This window comes from Cygnus atratus, chromosome 1, assembly GCF_013377495.2.
Source record: "Cygnus atratus isolate AKBS03 ecotype Queensland, Australia chromosome 1, CAtr_DNAZoo_HiC_assembly, whole genome shotgun sequence".
NCBI lineage: Eukaryota > Metazoa > Chordata > Aves > Anseriformes > Anatidae > Cygnus > Cygnus atratus.
In genome coordinates this window covers 55,730,326-55,753,132 of record NC_066362.1, presented here as the reverse complement: position 1 = coordinate 55,753,132, position 22,807 = coordinate 55,730,326, and the positions used below count along the sequence as shown (strand labels likewise).

The window sequence follows — 22,807 nt, the reverse complement described above, 5'->3', positions numbered from 1 at the left end:
AATTCTTTCCATCATCAACGTTTTCCCCTCTGAACACTGAGAGTTAGAGTTGGATGCAATTCTGTAAAAGACGTCTCTGCAAGTCCCCCGCTGCTGCAGTGGTAACCATCTTCCTATAGCACACCTTAAACTATCCCCACACTGCTTACTGCCTAGGTGCTAAACAGTAACCCCCAGCAGCTACCCCAGTACACATCACCAGATCCCTCCATGTGCAACTGCTTCACAGATACTTCCCATCTCTTGATTATCTTAGATTTTTGCTCAGACTGCATTCTTTAAAATGAAGCTTGTTATTTTTTATGGGACATTGCAGTTAGGCCAATAACAGAACATCCCATCGGTCCCGTCTAGCACAGAGTGGAAATATTTCACTACTTGCCTGAAGAGAGGTTGTGGAAGCCAGGAAGCAGATTTGGCAGTCTTACCCTTAATTCACCCAATCTTAGACATAAGAAAGATGTTTAGACCAGTCCCCCCTCATTAGCTTGGTTCCATCCCAAGCCTTGGGTTGTTTACTTTCAGGCAAAGAAATACTCAAATAGAGTATTCTCAAAGAAATACTCAAAGAAATACTCAAAAGCACCAGGAATACCAAGCCTTCTCCATTTTATACAGAGGACTTCAGACACTTCCTGATCTTTGTCCTGGCTCTTCGCTCAAAGAGAACGGTTTTAAAATTTTATTGAAGGCCTTTCTCCCTCTCTCTGTCGCTCAGTTTAAGGATTTGCATTAAATATACTTCATTCAAACCAAAAGTGCAAATAAGGTGGCAAACAAACTAAAAACCCACAAACATTAACCCTCCCTTCCAGCTCCCTAATAACAACACTTCTGCTGCCACAATCTTACCATTTACCCAGCAAGTTAGCATACTCACTAGAGGGTGTATTTCCATGGCCAGTTACACGGAGGGAAACAAATTAAAAACCAAAATGCTTTTCAGGAATACTACTTAAAGATTTGAACTCTTGAGACAAGAAGTCTTTATAACTGGAGAGACCACGACTGGTGCAACCATGGTACAAGTAAGAGCAGAGAAGTAACCAAGCCATTTTCCTCCAGAAGGTTACTATTTTATGACGAAGGCAGCTTGATATGTTAACACTGCACTAAACCAAGAGATTTTTGTGGATACCCTAACCCATGCTGAAACTCCAAGCTGCTAACCAAGTTGAGGCAACATCCCCAAATTCATGCTTCATCCATGTGATGGAGAGGAGGGAGACAGACAAAGAAGACCCAGACCACCCAGAGGAGAGGACGGAGGTTTCCCTGTGTGAGCTCCCTGCCAAAAGCCTGCTGCTCGGGGCAGACAGCACCAAGGGAGGGGAGCAGCAGTGCCTGCCTGCAGCCGGCTGCAAGAGGAAGCCCCTTGCCCACCATCCTGCCTCCCGCAGGGGCTCACGCACACCCCTCACATCTTGGGATGAAGGGCTTCCTCGCCGAGCTCCCCACACAAGCAAAATGAACAGAAAGAAAGCAAGAGGGGAGGCTTCCTGTTGTCACAGCCTGCCGGCACCGCTCACCCAGAGCAGTCCCACAGCCACAGTGAAGGAGCGCATGCAGCCTGCTGCTTCCCGCGATGCTCCACCAGATAGGCCAAAGCAGCAAGCGAGCAGCAGCCCAGGGGAACAGGCTGACAATTGGAGAGGATTTAACAGCATTTCACCTCAAGCCTGAACTCGAACTGAGGGGCTAGTGATAAAGCTGTTCCTAGTAGTTGCCATGGGCACCCAGGCTACCCAGGGCTGCAGGCTCATCTACATAGATGAGAACAACAGGTCAGGCCCAGTGAGTGCTCGGATGGCAAACCAGCCACCGAAATTACACCACTGAAGGAAGTGTCATTTGTGACAGGTAATGACATTTCCACCACATTAGTACCGAGCCAATGGCCCAGTTTAATTTAAGAATGGCACTCACAGAAGTGTAAGCTTTAAAAAGAGGCTTCAAACCAACATTCTAACCTGTTACGATAGCTGCGGATCACTTTCCATAACAGAAGAGGTGTAACAGCTTTAACATCCTGACCCAGTTCTGGTGTGTGCAATTACCTCCTGCTTGCATAAACTCTCTCTCCTCCTCTCGTCCCTTCAGTGGGAGCCGAACAAGGTGTTCTTGCTCATTTCATTTCCTGTTGGAGAACATATTTATTTTGTGCAGCTGCCAAACGCTGCCACAGAAGTGCCAGTATTCAGCAGCAATTCAAATGAATTTTAGATATCACTTCTAATACACATGAAAAGCACTAGAGCAATACGACATAGACCTTGGCTATATATAAAACAAGCTGGCATAGTTAGCACGGAATAACTTTCCAGAGCCAGAGTATTTATTCTTGACAAGTTTGTATATAAAAGTTGTGTCAGTATAGCTGTACTGGCCATTTTCCACACGGAGACAAACTCCTAGGATCTCAGAGCTGTTTGTCACAGCTTGGGAAATGAAGCAAAGAAGTCTTGGTTCACTGCATTTCAGGCAGGCACTCATATCACAAAAAAAGAAACACCATTTTGCTAGCAGGCCCAACAGAGGGATACAGCACTGAATAGCCTCCAGAGAATAAGCTCTCCTCACCAAAAGACTCAGTTCTCATCTCGGTTAACAGCCTTACGTTAACGCTTCCCGTATTCTCCCTTTACGGAGGCCTTCATTTGTGCTGTCATCCTAGCACTGCAGAAATGCAGGGACGTCCTGCTGTGCCTGCATGGGCATTACGGATCCACAGAGCAAACCTCGAATTCTTGAGAACAGTCCCAGAGAGCTCTGCAGCTCCTTATACAGCTGTACCAGCCCCAGCAGTGCCGCACTAACAGCAGCAGAAAGCTCTCTCATTTTAGGCAAACTGTTACCATACTGATTTAGCACACATGCTCCTCGAGCCCTGCCACCACAAAAAGCCCAGCAGGACAGCACCCTGGCAGGACAGGCAAGGAGCAGGGGGGCTGTGCTGTGCGTTATCATAAAGCAATCATGCAACACCAAATGAAGAGAAATACAGCCTCGACATGAACTCATCTCCCTTGCCCCAGCGCTGCTGCCCATGCGTGATGATGACAGAACACTTAAATATTTGGGAGAGCACACACGATAAACTTTGGACTGTAGACCTAAGCGCTCCCAAACGGCCAAAGCAAGGACTCAAACCAATCACACATCCCCGCTAGCAGAAAGAAAACTGTAATAATCTGGAACATCTGGGTACGCTTTAACCACTAGAGGGTGTAAAAACAGCATAGTGAAAGGTTTGCAGCCAGCAATTAGTGGCAAAGAGAGCTGGAAGGAGCGAGAAGGACTTACAAATAAGTGAAGGAGTAGGATGCTAAGTAAGGTGAAAGAAAGGGTAGGTTATATCCAGAGAATTTCTAGTAGGACTGCTGTGGTCAAACGATGAGGTGCCTGAAAATAAACCTCCGCTCTGCTACTTCTGCTAAGGAAAACATTGTGGTAAAAAGCACAGTACAGGGATTTGCAATAAATAAGTGCAATTGCAAAGAGCACGATACACAGATTTACACTCTCCAACTCAAATCCAGCTCCTAATCTGATGAAAAGGAGAAATCTGACACAATTGCTCCTGCATCTCGTAATTAACTTTGTTACAGGGTCAGGATTACTGCACACAATCCCACACCACTTCCTTCCTCCCTCCCCAGTGCGGAAAAGCAGGTGATGCATCAGGCAGTGCTCCCTCTCCCACACCAGCCCATCTGTAGCAACAGAGGGCTTCTTTCTGCTGCTATCGTGTTAGAGGCTCCCAATCAGATTAGCTAAAAGCCTTGAAACCTCATTAGTGAAAACCAGACCTGAACTTAATCCGTTTCAGGGCCAAAAGCAAGAAGGAAGGAAAAAACCTTTACCACAGATCAAGATGTCACCAAGAAGAGATTTAATTATTTATCTTAAACAACTATTTGCTAAAATGAAAACACCCAAGTGTTGCTGATGGTGTTTGCCCACTGGGAAATCTCTGTGAAGCTACGTTCCATCTGAAATACATATGGACACCGGCTAACATCCATCCATCCCTTCCTTCTCACCCATACAGAGCCCTCTGGAGCTGCCCAGTCCATAGCACAGCTTCCCGTGCCTGTCGCCGCTGCTCTGGCGACCCGTCAGCAACAGCAGCTCTGGACTTTCACATCAGAAGAGTTATTAAGGGACGAAAAAGAGGAAACTTGTGAAGCAGGACATCAAAACGAAACACCAAGACAACCCCAAACCAGCCCTAAATGGGAACAGCAAAACACAAAATACGGTGCAGACGGTGCTACCAGAATGGAAAAACTGAAAGCAGATAGGAATATTCCTAAGGACCTGGGACTGGCTCTGGCTCTCAAAAGTTGTGTTTCTTACTTAGCCTGGACAGAGTAGGAACCCAACTCCCATAGCACTGCAGCACGTATTATCTGTTTCTGCTGGTTAACAGTTTAGTATATCCCAATGCACATTCTGAGCAACTCCCCCCATACAGAAATTCATACACACATTGCAAGCACCAGAGGCTTAAGCTCTTCAACTTCTGATGCTGCAGTATACTGCCCTACCTTCGTAAAAACGTCTCCCTTTGAGCTGTTGCTACACACACACAGGCCTCACCAAGACGGAATAAAAATCCCTTTCTTTAGACAGGAGTACCTGAGTATTAAAGAATTTGATTTTAGCTTTGCTGTTTGTTCATTACTGAAACGTGACGCATTATTGATTTTCTTTGCATATTAATCTCATGTTACACTGGCTCATATCCTGCTTCGCAGTAGCAGTGCATAAAACTGAAAAAAAAAAACCCTCCATTCCAAGAAGGGAGATTTAATGTGTGACAGTTGTATCTTGTAATCCATTAAATTTCATTTGTTCCAAAGCATCTCCTCCTTCCTTTGCACAAATCCATCAACTGGGATTTCTCTGTCTTCTGTTAGGACGCGAGAGAATGCTTACAGATGCAATGCACTAAACAGTGTAATTTTTTACTGCTGTAGAATGAGAACATCCTGGATAAGAGCAAGGGGCAGGGGCCCTGAAGGACTTGAAAGGAAGGCAAGAGAAGTTCACAGACACTAGAAACAACCCAATGGGGCACGTCATTCCCCACCACACTGGCAAAGCTAGCAAAGCAGGCTCTCACAAAAAGTAAATGTTGTTTTGCTCCCCAGATGCTAGAATTACCGCAATAAAACAGGGCCAAGCATGCACTGGCACTGAACATCTACATTCATTAACGCTGAGGAGATATAGTGGGAGCTTAGGATAGGGATTTTATGTTACAAGATTTTTTAAGAATAAAGAATTTCCTGAGCCGTTGGTAATGTGGAACATTTTTAACCCCTTACTAGGCACATTGCCACATAGTGCTGGAGGCCATTAAAAAGCATTCCGCTCACCATATGTATCTCCACAAGCATTGCACAACAGAACAAAATTTCCACTCCTTAACAAGATGGTCAGGAAGCTATCGGACAAAACATCCCTAAGCGTACAGATTCACGCAGACACATTTACTGCAATCAAACTCTTACTTGATTGTCTCTTGCTGGGTATCCATGATAACCTGAAGTCAGAGGCTCGTTCTGCAAGACAAGAAAACAAAGATTGAATGTAGTGGTTACAAGGAATGGAAAGCAAGGAATTATAGGTCTGTCTTAACTCAACCAAAAAGAAGAACCTGCGTGAAAGGGGGGAAGAAAGAGCCAAGATTAAAGCATTCTGCTAACTTCCTATTATCCATGTAAGCCAATACACCTAAGATTCATTTTCACCTTTGTATGCCAAGTTGTGCAGAAGGAAAAGAAAAAAAGAAATCAAAGCCATAAAATAAGTATAAACTAATCCTACCTCACCCCCTATAATTTCAGTTGTGTATAATTCTTGTAATTTTCCAAAGAATTTTTTACATGCAAACATCATTTACCATCATGAAAACTGAACAAAATAGAACAAGAAATTACAGAAGCTGCTGCCCACCTCGCCAGTCCTGACGAAATGTTTCCCTAAACATTAGCCATAAAAGTGTTAATTTTCCCCTTTTCAAAACTAGACTAATTGTTTAACGTGAACTTAAAAAGCAGTCAGCGTAACTTCAATTACCCTGGCAAGCCTGAACAATACCTCACACGATAGGAAACCAATCCTTTAGATTTTCTTCCTTCACCCCAGAAGGGACCCTAAGCCTACGCTCCTTGTGTTACTGGCAGCCCTGTCACCCTGCTCTTTGGAGCACGTGAACCTCCAGCACTTCTGGAATTTCTCCACGAAATCCCCAGATTCTCCTCTATTTTAGCAGTGCGTTGGAGATTAAGATAGCACAGCTCATAATAATTTCTAAACATTCATTTCTGTTTATTTCTACGTCTTAATTTCTTCTCTGTTTCTCTCCCTCCAATGCTCCCTATTCAAAACAGGGAAAGGGCACTCAGGTGCCCCATGCATCTTCCTCCCTGGGTAGAGACTAAACTAAACCAGACAAAGCCTATTTCAATTCCACCCTGGTACCCCTCCTCACCCGTGAGCACCTCCCTGCAGAGGGCTAGGAGGAAAGGAGGCCAGCAGTCCTCCGCAATCAGTTTTTAAGTCCGTTCCTATCTCTTGTTATGGCTGACAAGGAGGAACTCCTAAGCCAGCCCTGTGCTTTCTCCAGCAGCTCTTGCAGAGGGGAGAGACCCTGACAAAACACAGCAAAACAATCCCAAATGATCAAAAGCAAAGATATGCTGGGCCTGCAGCTGACAGCGATCATGTATCCCAGCTACCTTCAGACCCTACGACGGGTTTTGGTTGAGATGTTTTGGGTTCTGCTTTTAGTGTTGCTGGGCTATTCAGCTCAAAGTGGCCAGCTCCTACCAGAGAGAAGTCTTCTGCAGGGCATGCGACCATGGGGATAATTTCAGTTTACACACGAACACTTAAGTGCAACTTCTTCGAAAAAGCAAGATGCAAATAATCCAATACAGGGCCTAGCAATGCTATTTTAAATTTGTATTTGTCCTCCCCTCTCTTCCTTTTTACCTCAGACCTGCCCAGGGGATTCTCCGCGGAAACTTGCCAGGAAACATCAAACTTCATCTCCAGGCTCTCACGCTAAGCTCGGGTAGCGCAGGCGGTATGAGAGCTTCAAGGACAGCACAACTCCTGGCAGCCGGTTTGGGGGATTAACAGTCATTAAGTTGACCACCCTGCGAGTACATTCTTCTCAAGCACTGACAGCCAACAAGCAGGTAAAGCACAAAACTCCACGAACACAGAAACAGCAGAAAGCACACTCAGGCTGGAAGAAGCAAGCGGAGACTGACAGCTGCGGTACTACAGTGTAACCTAGCTTCTGAGTTTTACCCGTGAACCTAATTAAAAACCAAGCAACATCACGATGGAAATGCACAGCTATTACTCCCCCCGCATCCTCAGTGTAAGTACACATTGTAAGAAAACACTTTGATTGCTGTTCCTCCCACACACAACAGTTTACCAACCTAAATGAGTGCAATAAACGTCCACCTCCTATTTCTCTTCTCCTGCTAGATCATTCCAGGTCTGGTTTGAACGGCACGTTGTACACGTGTATGCAAGGTCTGTACCTTAAACATGCTCGTGTGCCAGCAATCTCTTTCAACAACACCTTGGAAACCAGGAAGGTTTCCACACGGTGAATAAGGAATAAGTGGAGAAGGTACCACTGCAGATGCTGAAGATATGGACGGTGAACATAAGCAGAAAGTAATAATGAAGAAAGGAAAAAAGAAATCGCTATTTTGAGGATGCTGGTCTTCAACACATCAGGGACTAAGGAAAGGACCTGTCACCACAAAGCAGTGGCAGAAAAGAGACAAAACTAAAAACTTTGTGGGTTTCCTGAAACCAAAGGCCCTGGATGCACAGAAATCACCTCCAGAAACAGAATGGTTTTATAAGTACAAGCAAATCACAAGAGTGTGAAAAGGAAGAGAAAGATGACTAGAGAGACGTACGGACATTCTGTAAGATGTCTGAAAGAAACAAGAAGAAAAAAAAAATTACGAGGAAGAAAGAAAACACAGCTGGCAAACCCTACTTTGCTTTTTGGAGGACAAAACCCACAAACTGCAACTAAAAATGTTTGAGGGATACCATTTCAACAGAAGGTAAAGGGAGAGGTGAAAGAAGGTTACTTCAGGAAGCAAGAGCTTGGAAAAAGTGGAGGTTAGAAAGAGGGTAGCAGCTGGAGCAGTCAGGTCACACAAGGGCCAAAGATATCTCTGCCTTTCGTACAGCAACGCTGCCACGAAGTACTGGGCTATTTGCAAAATCCCTGCTGTGCATATCATTGCTCTAATTGAACTTCGCTCTCCAAGAGAAGGCAGCGAGCGCCTAGGGAAACCGTCTCCCGCCAATAATCTCCAGCGCTGCCAATTTTACAGGTCACTAATGGTGAATCCGGGGCCTGCTGCACGATTATTCCATACGGGGCGTGCTTTTGTTGAAATCTAAACGGAGCAAGAAGTGAAGGAGTTAAACTCACGACTGGAACAGGACAGTCCAACACACCCAGAGAGAAAGGGGATCTGAGGCAGCTGAGACTGGGGATACAGCAGCATCTCCTCCACCTGCACGCACACAAAACTAATCTCACAAAATGGAAGTGAAAAGAGAAGGGGGGAATATTTATCACAGATAAATACCCTGCCCTCAAGCACGCAGGGACTCCCCCTTCCCCTAATGGCCTGGTGGGAGAGGGAAGCTCCAGCTAACTCCATTTCTCCCGGCAACTACTTTTCTCTTTCGCTACCAACATGCAACCAGACGTTCATAAAGAAATTGAGTTAGGCAGCGCTAGCCTGCCAAATCAAATCAAGCTGCCACCGGGATGTTTCATTACTTTGTTTACCACTGAAAGGCATTTCTCAGGTACTTGCAATTTGCTTTAGAGAGAGGAGAGAAAAATAGATGATAATACAGCAGATCAGATTTCTGCAGCTCACGTTGTGATTTTATTCAAACCGTACTGACAACCTCACACGTGCTTCCACACTTCCATAGGACATGTGAGCATTGCTGCTGTACTCTGGTAACAGTCTCTCTGGGCTGGCCAAGGGGATTTAACAGGAATAAAAGTCACAACTCAGTCAAGTCCACTAAGCCTTAAATGCTCTCTTCACTTCAAATATTCCCCAACTTTGAATATCCCAGCGTCATTAACACAAGTTCAATTCCACTGGCATTTGCAGTAGTAGGGTCTGCCACAAAGTGCAAGCCCCTGGGTCATGAAGTAAGATCAGCACGGCCGACTGCCGATCACTCAAGAGCAAAGGAGATGATCCTGCACTGCAGAGCACCCGGCCTTTGACGCTGTTAGGGTTTGGACTTTGTTGTGGGTGGGTTTTGTTTTGCTTTGGTTTTTTGTTTTTTGTTTTTTGTTTTTTTGGGGGGGGGGTTGGACAATGTCTGTTTTTTTCTCTCAACTTGAGAAATTTTAGAAATCACTGAACTCAACAAAACTTGAAAACAGATGGAGTTTTCCATCAGCCAGGACAGCAGTAAGAAATGACTGGCTCTGCACGTTCTGCTGGCTTATGAAAGGCCACAGAGGACCGGAGCATAGTCAATCATCTAGAAGAAATGTCATAGCTGCAATGGATAATGAGAGGTCTAAAAGTCTCCTCACCCGTTCCTTAAAAGTAAAGCTAAAATTTAGCTTAAAGAGGAAATAATTCTCTTTGACCTAACTTGACCCCAGAACAAATTAGTTTTACATCTCAGAGTCATTTTGCTAGACTCAATCAGAGAAGCCTGATTAGCAATTGTCTCTTGACTGCCAAACTAAGCCTAAAGCCTGCAGGTTAAAATTGCACTACTAGGAACCATTAGCTCAGTAAATTCATCCATATTTCTCCAGCCAGAGAATCAATTCCTGTTGAATCCAAACTTCAACTCGAAGCACTGAATGAGCCCTTTTGGTTGCAAAGACAGCCTCAGAAATGAGACCAAGTGATCTCTCTTCACTGGGTTTGCAGGATGCCTGGCTTCATGACGGTGCTGGGAAAAACTTCAGAGTGAAGTTAATGCAATTTTTTTCAAGTTTCACAACCACCTCCCAGGGTCTGGGCGATGACAGCAGTAGATGAGAACAGCTCATTCCCCTCTGCTCTGGCTGCCCCCAGGAGTTACCACCAGCACAGCAGCCTGGTGTCTTGGACAGACACAGAGAGGGAGAGCTCCGGGAAGCCAGAAACCTTGGAGCTACACAGAGCAGCGAAATAAAGGTGACAAAAAGTTACTTGTTCCTCCTGAAAGCAAAATGGGATTTTGAAGTGGTGAGATAGCACAAGCTACACATTTATCAGAGACTTGAGCTAGGCAAACAGAAGCCACTTTTCCAGAACACCGAGAATAAGATGTTTACAAAAAGAGGCTGCAAAAAAACTGGCAACTAAGCTATTAATCTGAAAGTGACAGCTGCGAAAAAGTAAAGCTTGTGAGCCAGGCAGAAATCCCAGCACTCCTCTCCGCAGCTCAGTGGTTTCACTGTCCTTTTTGCTATACATCTTGCATAGCACAAAAGACAGCAAATCTGGGCTTTGAGGGGGGCAAGCTCTAAAAAGGCATTTTAGTACTTCACCTGTGGCAGTGCACTAGTAAAACTGTAAATACCTTGACCTTATTACCAGCTCCTGGGAAAACAGGTATGTCTTCATTAGACCCTTCCCTGTACAGATCACTGCATATAAGCAAACAGAAAATAGCTGTTTCTTTGCCCAAGTGCATCTGATGCAGTCAGTTTGCCTCCGATTGTTTGTGCCGTCTCCCTACCTCAAATTATCTGTGGATAACATTAATGGGAAAAGCAGCATCTACGTCTGAACTACCGATTATTAATGAAAAAAACTGAACTAAAGTAGTTTTTAAATGGATCTTAATGTCACCCTTCTCCCTTGATACTTACCCTAATTTGATATATAGCTCTCGCTAATCACTCTGCAGTTCCAATAACTGCATCTATAGTGTGGGACACTTCCCTTCAGCTGTCTTCACTTTCAATTAAATTTGGTTCTCGGCTTTGGCCGGGCTCCAACCACGCAGACGTCATCCAGCAGAGGACTTCCATTTATCCACTTCCTCGTTAGCGTCCCGACATCAACAACCCGTGCTGACGGAGACGCGAGTAACAGGACTTAAGTCTTTACTCCTTGCTCATCCTCTTTTATTATAGAGCGTATTTGGGGGGCTCAAAGCAATTTTGACAAAAGATTTTGATAAAAGGCACCACGCCAAGTAGGCTGCGCACTGCTGTCCTTGTGATCGCTCGGAAAACTCGTGCTGGTTGGCACGGCCCCATCTTTCCACGCCCAAATTACCGAGGCCGTGTCTCTAGGGACAGACGGACCTCCAGGGGCACCGCCACCAGCGCCATGCTCCAGCCGCGAGGGCCCGGAGGCTGGCCTTGCATCCCCAGGGCCTGGAGGCCGGAGGCCCATCCGAGCCCTCTTCCTTCCTGGAATTCTGGCCCCGTTGCCACGGCAACAGCAGCCTCCAGCTGGGCCCCCCCTGCAAGGTTTCCCCTTTTCCTAAAAATATGGCATTTTCAGGAGGAGCCAGAGAGGGTGGGAAGGGAGAGCAGGCAGCGAGGCTGCCCCTTGTGGGAGGAGGCTGCAGCAGGTCTCCTGCCTCCTCACAGCGCCATGGCTCCCTTGGGGAGCAGCACTGGGGTCTTCCACCTGGGACAGGCGTTTTTTGAGATTCCCAAAACAGCCTGAAAAGGTATTTGACCTTCCCTCTCGTCCCCGGGCACTTGGCTGGGAAGCGGCGCCATGAGGGCCGTGCATTTCCCCCGCGTGGCGGCCGTCTCGCCACACACTTCCCATCGGGACGCAACTCAAGGCATGCCGAAGGTGGTAGGCTGAGACATGCTGCCAGGAAAAATAGAGAAAATAAAATAAAAAGAGGCAGCCCCAGCCACTCACCTCCCCCCCTTGGTTCCCTTGTGCCAGTACAAGCACTCACTTTCCCTGCGCGCTGAGTTGGGTCAGGCAACTGAGGCAGATGATAAATAAAAAAATAATAACCATATAGTTTTCTGCCTGTGTGCTTTCAGCTGAATCTGCTCCTTATCCTGGCTGACTGTATGGCCATGGGGACAGCCAGGGGATGCAGACAGAGGCATGAGGAGGAGACAGTCCCTGCTGCAGACCCACATGGTGCAGAGGCTTTAGCAGCCTACAAGCCCATCGCCCGCCTCTGTGATCACCGTACAACAACCCGGAGTCCCCTGTAGCCCGTAACTCGCCACGGAGCTCCCAGACTCCCTTCTTGGCCATAATCAGCAGGCAGGACATGAGTCGGGGCCAGCAGAAGGGAGCCCAGTCCCGCCAGGGCTCCCCGAGCAGGAAGCAGGCTGTGAAACAGCACGCCAAGAGACACGCACTCTCCGAGGCAGAGACCCAGCCCGAGGTTGTTTTGCTACCCAGTGACATAGCGTAGACGAGAAAGGAAGGTGATGTCAGATTAATAAAAATAGCCTTCTGCCCTGATCAGAATTTGAATAGTTTGGAGGAATTAGCCAGGCAAGCCTATGAGATAGACAGTAAGACAAAACAGGGTGAGTTTCAGGGGAGCACAATGAACAAAGCAATGGTGAAATCACCCAAAATTGGTGCGATTTTCTGGCCAGAAGGAGGCATTACCACATCTTTGCTATTCCTTGCTTTACCACGGCATTTCCTCCTGTCTTCCTAGCTTCCCTTACCAAATCCTACAGCTACAGATGGATCCCAAATAAAAGTAAAAGCTTAACTCCCTGACCTCTTCCCCCCCGCTCCCCCCCCCAAAAAAAAAACAGCCCCATGATTTCTGCTTCTTAAAGTCATGTTTTTAATCATACTCATTCAAAATATATATCTTCATAGCTTCAACCTTGGGGCACTTCTGATTGGAGAAATCCTGCATATACTAAGGAACAGCAATTAGCTGGTAGAGCAGAAGCTGCAGAACTAAATGCACACACATATGTTTGACCAAACCATACATAAAGACAGCATTTAAACTTTTGAGTCTTAAAAACATAGTATTCAAGAAGTTTACAAATACACGTGTGGGTTTTAAGCTGACAGCATCTATATGACATTACAATACAGACATCTGTAATTTTGCAGAATGGAGACTTTCATACACAGAAAGCACTTCCGCAGCTAAAATGGAAGAGCTAAAATCGAAGCATATTACTGAGATTTATAACAATTCAGATTCTCCTCTGACTTTTCTTTTTTTCTTTTTGAATAATCGAAGTGGCTTTCTGAAGGTTAGAATCCGCTTTCCACCAACCAGGTTTTCATCTTCCAGATCAGCCAAGGGGTGTTTTCAGCTTCTCAAAGAGATGAGATTTCATTAATTTAATGTAATTTAATGTAATTTAAGTAATTTAAATGTTGAAAGTGTACACTTTTTTTGGATGACATAAGGCAGCATCTTCATACTGCTCCGGGCATAAAGGAAATACAGCCTGCCTCTGCTGCTCCATGACCTATGCTGGCAACAATAGATCCAGTGCAAGTTAAAGCCCCTGGGAATACTGTGCACAGCGTGACGTCTATGATCCAGCAAAGACAAGGACAATCTGCATGCACAGAAGTCAATAGCACAGAATATTGATTTCCCTCTTTTAGTAGGCAGAAGCATTTTAAAATGGCAGCTCATCTTCCCTTCCACTCCTACTCAACAGGAACCGAACAGGGCTCCTAGTAAGGCTTTAAAATCCAGCAGTGGGGGCACCTTTGCATGCCACAATTACCACATGCAGCTGAGGAAGCATTTCACACATGCTAAGCCACTCATTAGAAGGCAACACGCCCATGGCATGAAAATCCAGCTTGCTCTAACACGACAGCTGTAAGCTTTTGCAAGGTAAAGAGAACGAAAGAGTTCTGCCTTAGCAGACAGCTTCACTGCCCCTGCTTTCTCAGAACCACAGGATGGAAAATATGGAAGTAAACAGAGCAAGGGAGAAGACAAATCTCAGACGCAGAAGGGAAGCCAGCGGATCACAAACTTGTTGGTTGATTTTGCAGATATTCAGAGATTGTTGCTCAGAGGCTAAAAGGAAAGAGGTCTACTCTTACTTTGCAGAAAGAAATTATAGTTGTTATATTACCTTCAGAAGAGAAGGCTGAAACTAATTTTTTGGTTGGCTGTGAAGAGGCTGCAACATAAAATTAAATCTGCCTTACTTCTAGGGAAATTGGCACGAAAAAGAGTGGCACAACAGCACATGATTTGGCCAAAATCATGCTGTATACCAAAAGTCCTGGAGGCTAATAGGTGCAAGATAAGTTTTCTGTGCCCTGGACATCCTGACCTGATTGCATAAGCTGCCCTAGATAGCTACAGAAATGATTTTCCCAGGTTTGCTTTACAAACCGGCTTTTCTTCCCCACACACATCATTGCTAGGATTGCCCAGGCAATCACAGCTCCATCTCCCGGATACCGGTGCCTGCAGCCACTGGTCAGCCCAGGAGAAGGGCATAAGCCAGAAGGGCCAGAGCTGGAATGTTGAGGGGTTAAAAATAAGCCCAGGGGATGCAGGCAGCGGGACTCAGGGTGAAGAAAAGGCGGGCTTCATCCGAGCCCCGCGGCCACGGCTGGTTCTGATTAAGCCTGCACGATTGTGGAGCTGCACAGGAAGCACTGGGGGTGGGGGGGGTCTCAGTCATCGCCATCCCAAACACACTGGTAATCTTTGTGTTCCAGCAGCACCATCTGGAAACAGTTAGAGAGAAACAACTCCCAGGCCTTCCCTCAAAAAAAAAAAAAAAAAAAAATCACTCTTAAGACCATTAAGCCTGGCCCCTTCATCCCCCTCCTGGAAAGCTCCTCTCCCTGCAACAGCAGTGAACAAAAGGGCATCCATAATGGAGAAGGAAACCCACACACATGCAGCAGCTCTCCCTGCTCACTATAGGTGTCCCAAGGTGGCATCGCAAGGGGCATGGGAAGATCCAACCCCCCCAGCATCCGGGCAGCACAATGTTTCATGAGCAGCACTGTGAAAGAGTACCCAGGGCACTAATCATGCCTAACGAGACTGGCTTGGGCACCCAGTCCCTCTGCAGCTAGAATATCCCCCAACAGGAGGGATGCCGACAAATACTTGAGAGGCATGCATGAGCTTTAATCCCCTCTGAAGAGGAAAGGAAGACATCAATGCAGAGCACACCCTTAGGGAAATGCTCCCCCTCTGCCTCGGGGGTACCAGGAATCGTGGGGGCCCCGGACAGGAGGAGCAGCTTCCACCCTGAAGGGCTGCCACAGCCCGCCCGGGCCTCAGCACATGCTCTGGAGACAAAGAGGTTGTCTGTCGCCTAAATGACACGTGCTGGTATTTCAAAAGGGAAAAGGAGAGGTCAGGACTGTTGAATTTTACCAGAGTAAATCACCCAGGAACGGTTTATTACAGAGGTACGCCCCTGCACACAGCTTGTAGCGGCTGCCACCTCCACAACCAAGTAAAGCCCGCGGGGCTCCTACCCTTCCTTCCTTGCCTTTACCTTTATTCGCCTCTCTCCCACACATCAGCATTTTTCAGGGTTTTTCCTCTAATTAGACACCCAAGTGCTACACGCTTGCCTACAAAAACGTAGAAACATATCAAAACAAAATCAAAGCTAACCTTTCAACATCCCAATTAAGCAATTACATACGAAGAGTAACATGACTGATTCCTGCTACAACACAATGCCGTTGCACTACAGAAAACACGCCTTTGCTTTTCGTCTCACATCCACCCTATAACCCAGTGCCAACTCTTTATGGGCCGCAGGCAGGCTGGACGAGATGTGGCCACACGCCAAGGCCCTCTATAATCAGGACAATTCATAAAAATAAGAAGTCTTAAAATAACAGGTTTTCGCAACCGCTAACCGAGGACTCCTTGGAATCCACTTTTTATACAAACCTCCTCGCTGCTCCTGCAAAGCTAACTAACACAGCTAAACACAGCTGCCCTGAGACGCCAGCATGGTAGATGTGGCCATGCCTCTCTGCCAAACACATGAAAGAGAGAAATCCTGCCTAAGTCACCAGAAACACCCATCCTAGACAAGTTGCCCAGTGTGGCAGACTGTAGCCAATGCCCCAGCCCAGCTTGTCCTTGCTTTAAGGGAAAAACAAAGCGTCACAGTGCAGACAATAATCAGAGGGAGAAAGGGGTTAAAATGAGGAGGAAGGGCACATTAAGCCATGAGCCTCCTTCCCTCCCAGAAGGACACCTCCTCTAGGCTAGTTCTGAGAGGAGTTTCAGTAGATGCTCTGTTTCGAAACTTTAAGAGAAAGGAGGAAAGACCTGCCCTTCATTCGGAAGGCCGCATCCAAAAAGTTTGGAGAGCACTCTGCAAAGAAAGGAAGATGAAAAACAAAACAAAACCCAGCCCTGCTAGAGGGACAAAAGGAGGGAGTTACAGTAAGTTGTTCCCATTTCGTTGCACGCAGACACGAGGCAAGCCGCTCTGAAGGCGTTCCTAAGAAAGATCGTGTTACTGCGGAGAGCACAGTTATCCAGAGAGGTGTCTGTAAGGGGTGTGAATTCTTACGTTTGGCCCAGATCAGAGCACGAGTCCTGCTTATAAGGGAAAAGCTGCTGCTGCTCGTATTCCACCCCGAAAGGCCAAGAACCTTATGTATTAATGGAAAAATGAAGTGAGAGACTGCCAGCAGTCTCAGGCACTGGATATTCTTATACCATTATTGTACAGCCCGAGTTTAAATGCAGCCATCAACCACAAAAATAAGACTGCAATTAAACAAGAGGTCAAGCCCTGGATAGATCAAGGCAGGTGTCAGAGGCCTTTGTGGCCATGGCAGCGCTGAAACACCAGGCTGCTGCACCCTGCGAGGCCTACGTCTGCTGACCAGGCAGGACACGGACACAGCTCTTGCCTGCAGCACCCCGCAATCCTGCAGTGCGTTTCTCTCTCATTTTAACAGCTTAAAGGTCCGTTAGAGTCCAGGAAGTCCTCAGAAACAGCGGACAGCCTCCTCAGAGAGCCTCAGCTCCACCCTATTGCCTCTACAGATCGCCTAAAGCCACTGGAAAGAGACACGCACCCCCCAGAGGAATCAACGCCCCGGAACCGCACATTCCTGCGAGCACCACACAAAGGCATCAAAGCCCCATCCACTCCCTGCCTGCGAGACAATGCCATAAACCAGCTGCTGGTCCAGCAAAGGAGCTAACCCAAACTAGTTCCTCACAGACCCGTGCCCTCGGACTAGCCAGGCCTCCTGCAGCACTAACCACAGCCCCCAGCACGTCTCGTGCAGGAGCCGGACCAGGAGCATAACCCCCGATCCCGACCGCCTTTCCCTCAAGGTCTCCCCGACCCCGTCTCCATTTTTTCCACAAAGCTTTTAGGAGTGTGGCAGCATTGCAATTCTACCAACTTGTAAATGCGATGGAAATTACCACTTGGTTCGCAAGCATGCACGCGTGGGAAGGGATTATCACGGCACATTCACGTAAATCTTGTTTCCTTCACAATTTAGTCTAAAAACCTCTCCCGTGTGCAGTCCCGGGAGACTTATTTGCATTAAGAAGTTCCATCTCCCTCCCCAAGTCTAGAGATGAAATGCAGAACAGCAGAGATCTGAAAACACTCAGCTCCCGAAATCACCGCATCGCATTTCTTCCTATGCGGCACATCCATGTGAAGGAAACAAAAAAGGGAGCTACCCTCCCACCACACACAAACATCTTAAATTAGGTAGAGAAAGTGTCAGTGCAGCAGTCTCCTGAACCAGAGCAGACCAAAGGAACCACGACAAGAAGCAGACAGGAGGGCTAGTCAAAGTTTCAAACCGTGCCAAAGTACCATTGCCTTTTTTGTTTTGTTCTTTCAAGGTTTCTTTGTAAACGCAGCCAGCATTTGTATTCAGCGCTCTCATTGCAGCCCCATGAATTCAGCTCTACTTGTTCCTTCTTGCTGCACACTTGGTAACAACTGCTCGGCCCAGGTGTAAAGAGATTAAGCCTCGGCCCTCTTGAGCTACACAGTGATATGAAACACCTTCTTCTAAGAGCATGGTTTTTAGAGCCAGATTAAGCCAACCTCAAGATGATGCTGCCAGGAAAAGGGATCGCCCTGTTTTTCTCCTCCTGCTCTCAAGCGTGCATCCGCACTTCACCTCTTGCACGTGTGTAGATACAGACCACATCAGAATACAGCAGATCAGATCAGCTTGCACATCCTCCTGGACTCTAATCCCTCAAAAAGGAAAAGGATTAGCATCATGTACAAAGGTGGTCGCTAAAGGCCACGTAATCCCTCAGTGGACACAGAGGGTTGTAGGTCTACATGGTTGGAGACAGGGAGAAGGCAGGGCTTCTCTTTCAGTGAAAGAAGCATAGTCTTGGGCCAGGTTAAGCCAATAATGAAACTGCAACAGAGTGAGCTGCCTCCTTACAAATTATCCATCCTGACCTCCAAGCATTTCAGTCTCACACACAGGCATCTTTAACAGCCCTTTAAGACTCAGAGGTTTTATGCTAATGAAAAGCTGATCACGAGCAACATCAAGCACTCATCTGAGGCGGCAGCAGAAAGTCTTGTTTGTGGTCACATTTCACGGCTTCTCTTCCAGATGCCAAAACATCCCCGGTACTGTACAACCTAACTAGATAACAACTATCTAACTAGATAGATAGATGGTGATGTTTGCTCACTCACACTCTTCTCCTGTCTTCATCCCTCAGGAGGCAGCAACTCCAGTCTGCTGCCATTCTACCAAAGAGTGGAGGCGTTTAAGTGACTTTTCCATGAGCAAAGGGGTGCTACATAGATAGTAGCAACAGGTATGAAAAGCCAAGCCATCGTGCTCATTCCAGTAGTTACTGACAAAGCAGGGAGAATCCAGGAGAAAAAAGGCATTTCTATCAACTAAATCCATCCCCACTTGGTGGCTAGTTTTCAGATCAGTAATTACTAAGGACATATAGAAACAGATGCTATTTTTTTTCCCCACGTTGTATTTAGAAAAACGTGCATAAGCCCATTTTTAAGGGCTTCTATTTGTGACTTTCAGACCAAAGTCATTGGTCTTCACAGCAGGACCACACACTACTGTCACAAAGAGGTGCCAAGGATTTGACGAGCCCAACTGCAGAAGCATTGGCTGACACTGATTCTGGGGAGGATGTTGATGGTAAAATGAGGCATGTTGCAGATTTCACTATTAAGCACTCTAAAAGTACACATCTCCAGTCACCAGAGCTATCCTTATAAGTATTCCCACATCTCTTCCTGATGCCACAGCCTCCAACAAGATCTGCAACATCCAAGAGCCACACACATCCTAGAGCTGAGAGACTTAACCTCAACACAGAATACGACCCGGCTTCAATTATTAATGCTTTCATTACCTCCCAGCAGGACTACATACAGTGTGGTGACACAGTGACAGCACAAGGCTTCAGCTTTTAGGAAACTCCAAATCTCAAAGGAACTGGAGCTGACAACTTCATCCCCTGGCACACTGTGGTTCTCCATGCAAATGGCTGAGCACATCTCAGTGTGAGCTTTCACACAGTTCGTGGTGCAAAACATGCTGCTCTTGAAGCCCAGGAGCATCGCAACCTTCATCACTTTCCAGGAGTGGTAGTCACCTACAGATTTCACATCCTCTAACAAAAACATGTAGTGAAACCTCGAGTTCACATCTTAAAAAGTGAACAAAAGTTCTTCAAAAAACAAATCTTGAACGAACATATACTGCTTTTCCTAGAGAGGAGAGGAAAACACAAACACCTTCTCATGGTATTAGTGACATCGCTTAATGCATTACAAGAAAATACCCAAACTATGACTGCAGAAGACAGTGTTTGTGTACATTAAATACACATGTGCATACCCATATTGAACATATCTGCAAATAAACGTGGCCAAAACTGAAACATAACAGATCCATGAACCTTCTGGGCAACATCCAACACCAGTGGGGATTTGCAGCTAAAGCCGTCACAGAAAAGAAGAAAGGCCTAGAAAAGCTGCCCAATTTACAGAGCATCTTCCCAGTGCCAAAAATCGAGTACTGAAGCACCAACACTACCACTTGCAGCATATAAATGTTTGTGTCAAAATGAAGCTTGTAATCCTCCCGGGTGAAACACCAAACCTCCCAAATCCCAACCAACACGAAGACAGCATTGCATCAGTCTGAGTCTATTGAAAGACAGCGCTGGTGCCTGGAGGATTACTTGCAGCTTTAAAGCAGTGGCAGCGAAAAAAAATTAGAAGATGCTGGAACGTCACACAGATGCTGCTGCTGCTGCATGGGAAAGCTGTTGTCAGCTGCAGAGAAAGGCACTATACATATTTGGGACAGAAGGGTTCAACACATGCAAATCACAGATTGACTGAGCTTGCTTTTCACTCCCATTGCTCTTCAGTCAGATCAGGAGCACAAGGGAAGGAGCTGGAAATCTGCTGCTTTCTGCAAACAGTCAAAAATCTCCTGGGGAGAAAAAAAAAAAGAGGGAAGGAAGAAGAAAAGGTCTGTTTCTCTCACTGCTGTTATCAAAGTCAAAAATGGATATAAATGAGAAGTTCCAAAACTTTAAATCTCTACTAACAGGAAGATAATATAAAAGCGTCTGGACCCAAATGGGGGATGGCAAATTCTGGCTCCCAGGCTGCAGGAGAGAGCTAAGTGTTACAACAAGACTTAGCTTCTCAACCCACTTTATCTAGGCCTTGCCATCCAAGAGCCCCAGTCCACCCCCTTTTATGTTTGCCTCTGGATGGACTGAATGCTTTTGGCCTCAGCAAAACCACGCTTCCATGCTCTGCGTGCTAACAGCGAAGCACAGCCCCACATCACCTCCTGTCAGCTGCTGCACAGCCACCACCACAGGCTTCACAGAGCCTTTGCAGCTTGCTGTCTCCCTTCCACTCGCCCAGCGTTGTAAGTATTTGTAGGAAGCTTGCTTCAGACATTTCCCTCTCCTCTTGCTCTTCTCGGTCGACAGGGAACACATCGCCTCTCTGGCTGCATGAAGGACATAAAGGGCATCACCACCCTCTGCTCCCTTGCTTCCAGCCTTTTTGATTCGATCACCGGTCAATGTTCACCGACACACGCGATGATCCAGGCTTTCCCAGGGTTTGTGATTTGCTTCTCGCTCCACGGAACCACGCTGCGTCCCCTCTGCCACTTGCTGCAGAGAAGTCACAGCAGGGACGCTGCGACCATCTCTTCAGCATGCCCCACGGCTCAGAGGGGGGAAGGAGGAACAGCACGTCCTTCCTGGGCTCCCACCGCAGCCACGTACCATGAGCTGAAGCTGGGGAGACAAGCAGTGACTAGGGAAGACCTCACCTTTGGCTGTGTGGAGCATTTTTGGCAGGGAAGGATTTCCCCCCGCCCACAGAAAGGCTCCCTGCAAGCACCCAGCATCCGCGCTGGTGTGAAAGGAGCGGGTTTCTCCCTGGGAGGGAGCTCCGCTTTCCCTAGCATCTGTCAGGCCCAAGGGACCTCAAGACACTTTATAAAACACTGAAATCCCAGCAGACTGTAACAGCACAGGATTTAAAAAACAAAATGCATCTGCCATCATTTATCACCTCTACTACATAAGTCAGTTTTTGAGGGAAATTATTGGCTACAACTCTATACTCTATTTTGCTCTCATCGGATATACTAGTTTTTAAATATACTAGTATACTAGTTTTTAAATATCAACAGAAGTAATAGGGAAAACAAAAAAGGATGCTGATTTATTCAACAAAATCACCAGAAGGAGATTCTGGACAAAGAGGAAGAGATAAAGAAAGGGCTGATTTACATGATCCAATTAGAGGTGAAAAAACATTGCTCTGTGCAGGCAGGAGGACGACCTGAAACTCCATCCCAGCACCATCAGCCAGGACCAAAGAGCACTCTGGTCACAGAAAGCTTCCCCAGGGACCCGCCACCTGCTGTAATTGTTAGGGGGGAAAAAAAAAGAAAAAAAAAAAAAAAGAAAAGACCAATGCAGGGCTGGGATAAACGCACTGAAGATGGTGGTAACAAACAAGCATCCATCCAGGAGTTCTTACAGAAGTATAAAATACTCCTCCAAAAGTATAAAGAACTCTTTATGAGCTCTTAGGAGTTGAGATAACATGAGCAGTACAGATTTTTTAAACATTTAATAATAAAATTATTCAGATTAGTAAGACTAGTATCTTGGGCAGATGGGAAACGGTTTCCATTAGGACAATAAAGGAAATGTTTCCCCTCAAAAAAAAAAAAGGTGATTGCTTTTTAGCACCAACAGCCCTGATAATGCAGGATATGCAAACGAAGAGAGGCTTAAGTTGGATGTAAAAAAATAAGGACGTGGCTTACAGTGAAACCCATGCCACACAGACAAAATATAGGCAGGACAGCAAATGCCACATGCAGAGAGAGGTCAAAAAATGATTACAGCGTGGGAATCCATGCAGGCTCCAGAAGGAGGGGAGCATGAAGGTGGATGGAAACCGAAGCAAACCTGCTGACAGCTGTTTAAACAGCAAAAAGGCCACAGACGGACAGACCGCAGGGCAACCTGCTTTCATGGACTCAGAGCCACAAGGCTCGCAGATGCCCCAGGGCACCCACAGCCCTAGGGAACTCGATACCCACAGCAGTGAATAATTCAGGCCCCGATCACTTACATGGAGCTAAGGAAAGGCAAAGCCACCCCGCGGGTGCCACCAGCAGAGCGGGAACCACACAGGGTCGCTTGTTCCCGCACACAGCTCCCTGTGTGCCGCTGCACGGGGACCGGTGCCGGGACCGTCATGTGCTCGCCAGCGGCCCGGCCCCCAGGC

At 46.7% G+C, this 22,807-nt stretch overlaps 1 protein-coding gene across 4 annotated transcripts in view; it reads right to left on the bottom strand.

Annotated features, from left to right (window-relative positions):
- The window catches only part of RBFOX2 (RNA binding fox-1 homolog 2), a 168,090-nt gene that overhangs the window by 127,660 nt on the left and 17,623 nt on the right, over positions 1-22,807 (bottom strand). For 3 of the 4 annotated variants that reach the window (XR_007708433.1, XM_035551921.2, XM_035551922.2), the window contains exon 2: positions 5,520-5,570. The exons of the other annotated variant lie outside the window; for it this stretch is intronic. Coding sequence is in view for 2 of the 3 variants with exons in the window: in XM_035551921.2 (XP_035407814.1) it covers positions 5,520-5,570 (51 nt within the window). In the remaining variant the exon portion in view is untranslated. The remainder of the gene's footprint in view (positions 1-5,519; positions 5,571-22,807) is intronic. 4 annotated transcript variants of the gene reach the window in all.